This window comes from Hordeum vulgare, chromosome 2H (assembly GCF_904849725.1).
Source record: "Hordeum vulgare subsp. vulgare chromosome 2H, MorexV3_pseudomolecules_assembly, whole genome shotgun sequence".
NCBI lineage: Eukaryota > Viridiplantae > Streptophyta > Magnoliopsida > Poales > Poaceae > Hordeum > Hordeum vulgare.
In genome coordinates, this window is record NC_058519.1 from 135035611 (window position 1) to 135045451 (window position 9841).

Below are 9841 nucleotides of genomic sequence, written 5' to 3' on the forward strand. Positions count from 1 at the left end.
AAAACATATTAGTCCAATGATGCATATTTTGTGATCAATTATCAAAACCACCGTAGGGAGCAACTGTGCTTTCAATAGGTGGTAACCTCATCAGGTACTGTGAAGTAAATATGTTGTACTAAGAGCATCTCCAACAGCCGCGCTAAACTAGCGCCGCGCCGCAAAATAACCCGTTTATCGCGCGCGCACCGCGGCTGGTAGCTCCAGCGGGCACGCAAAAACGGCGCGCGCGGCATATGCAGTTCAGCGCGCTAGCCGAAACGCAATCGCGCGCCGCTTATTTGCTGCGCCAGCTCCCGCGCGCTGGACTCTCGCGCGCTCGCTCCTCCACTCTCGCGCGCTCGCTCCCCACTTCCACCCCATCCGGCCGCGCCGCCGCCGCCGCTCGCGCCCCCCGGCGACCGTTCAGGCGCTTCTTCGGCCTATCCCCGCGCCGCCGTCGCCGCCCGCGCCCCCCGGCGACCGTTCAGGCGCTTCCCCGGCCTATCTCCGTTGCCGCCGCCGCCCGCGCCCCCCGGCGACCATTCAGGCGCTTCCCCGGCCTGGCCGCGCCGCCGCGCTTCCGCCCCACCCCCTCCTAGTCCCGCCGGCCCTCGCGCGCCTCCGTCGTCCAAGGAACAGCGCTCGAGCGCTCGCTGCCGCGCTGCGCCCGCAAGGTGTTCGACATCCCGTGCGAGTGCGACGGAGGGCTGAAAGGGTAGCCCGTTTTGTTGCCTCCTATCATGCCATTCGGTGTCCCGCAACGCACAATGAACTTCAGAAGGATCTGATTGAAGAGTGGTGGGCATGGCATGGACGAGAAAGAGCATGATTTCTGCATTCGACATTGTATTGTTCATGAACTATTGGTTGTGTTTATTGCATTATTTGTTGTACTGAACGATAAACTATTTGTTTGAGTTGTAATGACTATTTATTGTTGATTTATTTTGTTTGTTTGATCATTTTTGCTCCTATTTTTTGAAATGTATATGTGGTTTGTACGTGATGCGCGCGTTGTATTTTTGGACGCTGCTGGAGCGGCGCGCGCGCGCTGCATTATAGCGTGGCCGTTGGAGCCAGCGCCTATCCCTGCGCTAAACCAGCCGAAGCGTGCGCGGCAAGCACATTTTTTGGGCGCGGCGCGAAGCGCGGCTGTTGGAGATGCTCTAAGCATGCAAGGAAAACATAAACCTCCCGAGTCGATCGTAGATCGAGTCTTGTTCCGGTAACCCCCATACTTGTTCCGTACTACAACTTGTCCCTCCACAGGTAGGGTACGGTTCAGTAGGTCGCCAACCCCTTTCTTGGCACACACCATACATAGAGGCCATGGTGGAAAATACCAGAGGCATCTGGTAGGCATGCCACCGGGTCCGGGGGCATGGGTGTTCTGATTGGACCGAGGGGTAGCACCCATGTTTGCGCGTGTTAGAAATATTGTGGTCTCATGCTAATCGAGATTCTAGTCTCCCCACTTATAGTTTTACTTAACGAGTGTCGTGGGTCATTCCAGACATTGAAAACTTAAACTGGTGTGTGTGGGTCAGGTGTGTTTTCAATTCAAAGATCGTAAGCGGAATTAGTTAGCGTCTCGGGTTAACTAAAGAAATATGTTGCTCGTGGGTAAAGAGTACACACCCTCTGTAGAGTATAATATCTATTCGAATAGTCGTGTCCTCGGTTAAGGACTATAATGTAGGATAGGTCAAGTGTCGGTCTTCAGAGAAATTAATTAAACCATGATGTTAATCATGAACCATGATGAAGGATCATTATTATAAATTTTTGTTATGAACTAACCTCTTCTTGTATATAAATTTTTGAGTATCCCTCGGAAGGTTCTCCCACCTGGATACTCGTATGAATATTTCTAATATAAGGCCTTTATGTGATGTCGCTTCACATGCCCCACTGTGGTAACTCATATTATTATTATTTTATAAGCCTTTTATGTGGCATCGCTCAGACAACCGACTGAGGCATGTTTTATAATTTTCCTTTCGAGGTGTCGCTTCATACGCCCGATTGGTACATTTTATTTTTTTGGAATTCTCGGAAGGACTACCGCCCGATGTTCCATTTTTATTTTCCCCTACCTGATTATTTATTTATTCTCAGTAGGTATAAAATATCTACATAATTGCATTCACGAATTTATTTTATGGCAAATTCAATATCATTAAAATCCGAGTGCATGCAAGTCACCTGTCGTATTATGTCTGTTTTTATGATGTTTACGAGTACATTCAAACATGCTCATTGGCTGGTCCCCGACTGTTGTCTTGGCCAGCTCGTGAATTTGGAGAGGAGCAACCTGACGACAAGTCCGCACCGTAGACATTGAAGATAGCAGCCACGCAAGATACGAGTTATTAGGTTAGTTGTTCCTGTGGAAATAAAGTCTCATAGACATTGGAGATCCACGAATGCTTCCGCCAATCAGTCACTAGAAATCTTTATTGTACTCCATGGACCATCATGACCTTGTACTCCGAATTATGTAATTGATTAATTTTTTTTATATCAAAGAGTGTCCATTGGGCAACAACAATCCTGAGACTGGTGAGCACAAGGGTCATTTTGTGGGAAATTCATATCCCAGAAAACCTGCCCTGACAATCAGTGACCGGTGTCCACCAAGTGTTTGAGGGGGGTTTGACGTGAGCACAAGGGTCATTTTCTGGGAAATTCATATCCCGGAAAACCTGCCCTGACAGTCAGTGACCGGTGTCCACCAAGTGTTTGAGGGGGGTTTGACGTGTCCGGCTGTAGATGCTCTTCTAAAAGTTGTGGCCACTTCACATCCAGCATTGCAGTACGCGACCATGGCAAATAGCAAGCTGTTTCCTACCTTAACAGGAAATTCACGTGCAATCCTTCACATGAAATAGTTCAATCTCGAAGAAATGGGTTTCGTTCTTTACGGGTTTAACGAGGCGTACGTGATAGACGCAAGCGAGGCAAGTAAAGAGCACTATGCCTACATCAGCACCCAGCTTCAGAAACCCGACATCTGTGAACCTCCACGGTTGAATCAAGAATAACTGGTAACAGTAAAGATTTCAGAGGCCAGGCGGGCAAATCTAACAGGACAACAGATGTCACAAATGCATTTTCGTGGTGATTGCTGTCACCAGAATAATCAATATTCAGGAAATTAGTATCAACGAATCTTTAGCTACACTTCGCAGTTGCTAATGTCTGCTTTTGCAGACTGGACAGCAGATCATCTTTTCCCGCCAGCTAACGTCCTTCTTTCAGCATCATGTTCTTCTCTAGTATGAACTTTCCTTCCTTGTACTTCTGGTCTTCGTTGTAGGCTTTCGCCTGCATATTTGTTCAATGGGTAGGGGAGTCATCATAAAAATCAAGGTTGGCATAGTTTAATAGAGTTCAATAAACACGGCACTTAAAAATCAAGAGAAAACAAAAGAAAAAATAAATAAGAACCTAAATTTAGAGCGTTACAGTCGGACCGGGCAAATCCGCCCCCCTCAAATGTCCTGCTAGACAACCACACAACCAGACTCCTCGTATCAAAACCTCCAATCCATGCACATCGAGGATATCACACATAAATAACATTTGTTCATAGCGAAAAAGGCATAGTTCAAACATAAAATTGATTTCAAGCGCACAATTCAAATATTGAAGTCCTTGGTTTCCATTGTGGGTTCATATATGCTCCACAAGATTACTGAGTAGCTGCCCATGCATATTTTGATCTCGAAGATTCCGATGCATTTCCAGAAAGTTCACAATATGCTCTGCATCTTGATTCGGGGGCGGACTTGTACACTGAGCTTCTCAAAACCATTCGCTCGGGCTGCCCCTTCATCCTCATACTCAACAATCATATTGTGCAAAATGACACAACATGTCATCAGCTGCCATAAAGTCTCTAATTCTCACATCATAGCAGCTCCACAAACAACACCCCAACGAGCATGGAGCATTCCGAATGCCCTCTGCACATCCTTCCTAGCTCAAAGCGACATTGTTTTGTTGCCATGGGGATCAAACATGATCTTCACAAACTCCGTCCACTGAGGATAGATACCCATCAGCAAGGTAGTGCCCCATTTTGTAGTTGTTGCACGTTACAATGTAGTTGCATGATGGAGCATCCTCATCACGAAGTCTCCTAAACAGCAGAGATCACTGTAGCACATTGATGTCGTTACGAGAACCAGACTTGCCAAAGAAAGCATGCCAAATCCACGAGTCCCTTGATGCTAGTGCTTCGAGTATGATGGTGGCCTCTCTGGTATGACCTTGGTACTGCCTGCGAAAACCTTTGAGGCAGTTTTTCCATTACCAATGCATGCAATCAACTGAACCGAGCATACCTGAAAAACCTCTTGCCACTCCAATTGCCATCAACCTTTCTGTATCTTGCACAGTTGGTTCTCTCTCAGATACCTCACTCCAAACACCTTCACCATGGCGCGGGCAAATCTCACAATGGCATCAACGCATGTGCTCTCCCCCATCCGGATCATCTCACCAACGACATTGGCGACGGTACCAGATGCAAGCATCCTCAAGAGCAGCCGTGCATTTCTGCAAAGGAAAGAACAAGAGTTGTGCGCAACAATCCTTCTTGAGACTCACGTATGGATCATGTGGCTCTACTGCCTCCATCAGGCACAAGAACTAGGGTTTGCACATATGGAAGCGATGGCGAAAAAACATTTCATGGAATGTTAGTCCGGCTCCAAAGTAGTGCTTGCAGAGCAGACGTGCTTGTAGAGGAGACGTGCACCAACGGTCCTATCCAGGTTCAAAACTCTCCTCCCTTTGGTCGAACCCTTGAAGTTCAAAATGTGCTCCACTTCCCTCTCCATTTCCTCCTGGATGTTGAACTCGGCTTCTTTGCCATCCGAATCTGAAGAATCAATTAACTCTTTTTCAATGCGTCAAGCTCCTTCTTTTGATAATCCTCCCAACGAATCTACTCTTTAACCTACAAAAGAATAAAAAAACTGCTAGGACATTTTGTCGAAAACCGGAGGAGCGGGACGTATCATGACGGTGGCCGGGGCATTGAGAATGGCACGGAGGAGTTTTGTGGCGATGGTGGCAGCGTTATGGGGTCAGGACGACGATGAAGCTAGGGTGGCGGCGGAGCAAGAGGAGGGCCAGCGTGGACGAGGGAGAAGAGGGGAGAGGAAAAGGGTAGGTCCGGCTAGGCCGGGGACAATTTGGTGGAATTTGGGGTGGGTCCAATCTATCTGGTCCGACGTGGTGGACGCGCCCAGACGCATGCGGGCCTCCCCATATCCGTCCCAGATATAAGGGGTGCCGGTCAGCCCGGACGTATAAGGCCGATTTGAAGGGGCTGACTGGGCCACAATTTCTTGACCGGTCACTGACAGGGTTGTCCGCCTAGGAGTAAAGGGCCAATATAAGGAGTCTGGCTGTAGATGCTCTTATGTATTAACATCCTTATAATTTTCCTATACGATGAATTAAAAGTTCTGCTATTTTTTGCCATCATGGGACTTGTCTTCTTCGTTCCATGGTGAAGTCATAGGCACAGAATGTCATGGAAGTTGTGATCAGAGGATTAGTATGATTGTTCGAGTCCTTGCGGTGATGAGGAATTTGCTTGGTGTTTCGGGGCTTGTAGCAGCGGCATGCAAGTGGGGGCGACGGCATAGGAGAAGTTCAAGGTCTTACCTTTCAGGGTGAAAACCCAAGGCCTGGCCTTAATTGGTTGTGCCTGACAATGGCCTTTGTGAAGGCATTGTTTTGAGAGCGTGGACTTTCTTGAAGGTGAAAACCTTATGATCGGACGACGACGGCACTCATGCACTGTTTCCTTCTTGGAGGCGTCATTTTTGGAGAATTTGGGCTTCAAATGTTGTGTTGGTGGTGTTTGTATTGTTGCTTCAAGGACGAGATCACTGTAGCGGGACTTTTCCGTTTTTAGCTTCTTCTTTTTTTGGCTTTGTGCATCCGTAGTGTCATTAGAGCATCTCCAACAGTCGCGCTTCACGTCGCGCGCAAAAAACTTGTTTGCCGCGCGCGCTTCGGCTGGTTTAGCGCGGCCGCCAGCGCTGGCTCCAACAGCCGCGCTAAAATGCAGCGCGCGCGACTCGCCGGGCATTTCACATATATGGCATATTGGACACAAAATGAGTTTTAAACATTCATCAAAATGCAATGAACATGTGAAATTTGACACAAACAAGTTGATGAATAAAAGTTCATGCCCACAAGTTCAAAATCATGCCCACAAGTTCATCCAACCAAGTTCAAAATGCAAACTAAAGTTCAAGACACAAATGAAAGACACATCAATCCTCTTCCTCGTCTTCGTCCTCATCTTCCGAGGCGGCGGCGGCGGCGGGGGAGGGGTCGCGGCTGTACAGTGGGGTGAGCGGGGTGCCGGCGCGTGCGTCCATGGGTGCAGTTCGCCGGCGCCGGCGCGCGCGGGGCGTAGGAGGCAGAGAGGAGAGAGTGCGGCGCGAGCGCTCGAGTGTGGCGCGCGCGGAAGCGGGCGCCCCAAATACACCGCGCGAGATAACGAATCCGACCGCGCGCCCAACTCCTTATAGCGCGCGTGCGGTTATTGCGCGCCCGCTGGAGCCACCCGCCGGGTTGCGCACGCGCTAAAATGGCCTAATTTTCGGCGCGGCGCTTGTTTAGCGCGGCTGTTGGAGATGCTCTTAGGGTATTGCGTTGTAACAAAGGCTGAGTGTAATTGGTATCTCCGTGATATTAATATATTCCCCTTGTCGAAAAAATGTATTGTATGCTTTAAGCAGAAAGTATAGTCTATAGCTACATTTGGTTCTCATTTTCCATTGAGAACTCCGAATCAAGGCATGGGATACAAAAGGACATACTCTGGGAAACAGAAAGATCTATAACCACTTGCCAATAAACAAGCCTATGGAGCGCTAAAAAGTAGTCAATAGAAAAAAATATGTGCATGTGAAATTTGGTGTATGAATTATTTCCCCAAGTGTGGCCATCTCTGTCGATTACGGGACCTATACCCTGTACTCAATAGCCAAATAATTCTGAATAAAGTGGTCCTCTAGAAACGCAAGTTCATGCCTTAGCTTCCATGGCAGGAGACGTACCTAAGGTACCAATTAGAGCTGACCAGACAAGAATATGCATTATGTCTGTTTTAGTTGCTTATAGTTGCAATTACTATTCAGTTGATTAGGTACCTATTGTTAGGCTTTGATGTGATCAGCCTCTCTGTATATAAAGTGGCTTGGTAGTGAGGACTAGAATCAACCGATCGACAGAAATCACAATGAACCACCCGTCTCTAATCTCTCCTATCCTTAGCAGATGACCGGTACATGGCTATCCTCCCGGAAGTATTTTCCCCGGTAAGAACTAAGAGGCCTGGTTCATATTACAAGCGTCATTTTGACAGGATGGTGGTAGAATGCTTGCCCTCTTAGATGAATGAATGTAAGAGTTTGACGAACTTGCATGCTTTAACTAATCAATATTAGCAATTTTAAATGAATTCTTCATCAACTAAAATGTAAACTGAAACTTACATATTTCCAGCCAAGGAGTCGTTGGCAGCAGCTACAGTAGATATCGTTCACTGTATGCAATCCAGTCAAGAGATGGCGATCCTCATTAGGACCAAGGCTCACATTCACCCTGGATGTCACATTCACCCCAGATTAACATGTCAACAATAATTGGCAAAGGCTTGTATAGTTCAAATGTTGAATGGTCAATTACTCATACTTAATTCAGTTTAAATAAGAGCTGATGTAATGTTTATAATCACAATTCTATTTCACATCTATGTTTGCTAGATTAGATGGAACTGTTCATTGATTACATAATTTATTGAAATTAACTCAGTATTTGGGCCAATGAAGAAAGTGAAGGATACTTCATTAGCAGGTCTAATGATTTCACAAAATGCGAGCTCTCCATGAAGTTAACTTTTGATAGTTGGTCAGCAACATAAAGATGAAAATGGGGTAAGAAGCATCTCATATTCAGAAACAACTGATCCTGATCAAGCTCTCTCACTTAATAAATTGAGCTGCATATCTCCATCAGTTGTAAAGCATGATATTGTAAATCAAGTGATATCAAATGTGCAATTTAGGCTACTTAAGGCCTGTTCGGAGGCCCTCCACTCCGCAACTCCTCTCCCGGAGTTGGAGGAGCAGCAGTTAAAAATCGCAGAGCAGCAGTTAGTGAAATCTCTAAAAAGACTTATATTTAGGAACAGAGGAAGTATCTTGCAAGTTGCAACTATGACGGACTTAAATCAGTGCGGTTACCAGCAATGCGTATAACTTTGCACGGCACGAGTTAACTACTAAACCGAAAAGCATTTCTAGAACAGCGGCATTGCGCTGATCGAACGATCCAGAGGCGGAAAGCAGGAGAAGTGGAAGAGGGCGAGGGGAGAGAGAGATGGCTAAGCTCACACGCTATCGAAGAGGTAGGCGCGGCCGTGGCGGCCACGGAACTCCTTGGACACAATGTCGTCCGGCGACGCCGAGTCAACCCTGCAGAACTTGCACTTGAACACCTTGGGCCCCGGGAGGTACTCCACGAACAGCATCCCCATCCCGCCTCCCCCGGCCCGGAGAGCAATTCAGCAGAAGCGGCAGCCGCGGAAGATTCCCTTTCCCCTGGCCAAATCAGCAATCGAGCAGGACGAGCTGCGGGGAGGCGGAGAGGCCTCTAAAGCCTTATCAAATTCCGAATCGGCCGAATGGGAGGTCGGGGAGCCGGCTGCCGGGCCCGATCGCCATGGACGGGGGAGGGATCGGCGCCGCGGCAGCGGAATCGGGCGGTGGATTTGGCTTGGGGGGGGGGGGGGGGGGGGGGGGGCAGTGGGATTGGGAAAGCGGAGGCGACGAGGAGGAAATGGCAACTTGCTTGTCCTTGTCCCTGCGCGTTTGCTTCTGGTTTTCTGGTAGCTCTGCACGTTTGCTTGGCTCGGGCGATGGCCTGGTTTTGTGGTTCGTGGCCTCGGCTTCCGCTTCCGCTTCCGTTGGGCGTACGTAGGGAGTGGAGATGGTCGCTTTGCCGTTGCGTCGGGCAACGGGCAACGGGCAAAGTTATATGGACAAAGCAACGTGCGATCGAGCCAATCCGGGTCGTGCCACTGGCATGGCTTGGCAACGGTGCGCGTTGTGTCATCCGAAGCTTTTCGGCATTTTGCGACAACTAGATTCACCTCGGCCTAGTGTCTGATCTCGCGTATCTCAGCATTTGGATCCTTATGAATGGTGCAATTAAGTTTCGTGCTGTTAGGTTTGATTTCGTGTAACGTGTGTGTTTTGATTCGTAAAATCAGGGTATTTTGATTTGGCCTCTCTCGGACAAACAAAAAAGATTTTCTTCCTAGAGTGCAACGGATATGGAATAAGTGTTTCTGTTTAGATGACCCATTGGTATGTTTTTTTTTTCGCAATGATACTCATTGATATGGTTAGCTTTAGAGAAAAGATAACGTTCACACGTGTGGGCGTTTGCAAACCACCTACACGTATGAATCTGCGTCCGTTTGTGATTTGCATTAATCTTGATAGTTTTTGGCAGTTTTTGTATTCCAACACGTGGTCACATAGAATAAGTGTTTCTCTTTGGGTCCTGATAACGCCCACACGTGTGGGCGTTAAGGGGTGTTGCTTACACGTTTCGTGTGATGTGTAAGGGAAACATCCCATACGTCTACGTGTGGGCAAAACAGCTAACGCCCACACGTCCGGCCTCCTGCCTCGCGCCCGCACATCCGGCCTGCCACCTCGCGGTCCCGCGTGACAGTTTCACTCAGTTGCCATGTAACATTGGGAAGACATGAAAACTCACACGCATGCCGGCGTGTGGGTGTGGCGTCAGTTTC

General features: G+C 48.1%; 1 protein-coding gene across 1 annotated transcript; it reads right to left on the minus strand.

The window, feature by feature from the left end:
• Window positions 1-3066: 3066 nt before the first annotated feature.
• On the minus strand, window positions 3067-8915 carry LOC123425538 (putative yippee-like protein Os10g0369500). Its single transcript, XM_045109230.1, has 3 exons — window positions 8415-8915; window positions 7515-7623; window positions 3067-3309 (listed from the first exon to the last, which is right to left on the minus strand). Exons 1-3 carry the CDS (start codon window positions 8555-8557, stop codon window positions 3226-3228), a joined length of 336 nt encoding a protein of 111 aa, XP_044965165.1. The 5' UTR covers window positions 8558-8915; the 3' UTR covers window positions 3067-3225.
• Window positions 8916-9841: the final 926 nt, after the last annotated feature.

What these genes read in the sequence shown, in the direction of transcription:
- LOC123425538 (XM_045109230.1), bottom strand. Translation starts at nt 8,557, where the DNA reads ATGGGGATGCTGTTCGTGGAGTACCTCCCGGGGCCCAAGGTGTTCAAG. An exon ending in GCCTACCTCTTCGATAGCGT is followed by an intron (nt 7,624 to 8,414) that starts GTGAGCTTAGCC and finishes TGTGACATCCAG; the next exon opens with GGTGAATGTGAGCCTTGGTC. An exon ending in GACTCCTTGGCTGGAAATAT is followed by an intron (nt 3,310 to 7,514) that starts GTAAGTTTCAGT and finishes ACAAATATGCAG; the next exon opens with GCGAAAGCCTACAACGAAGA.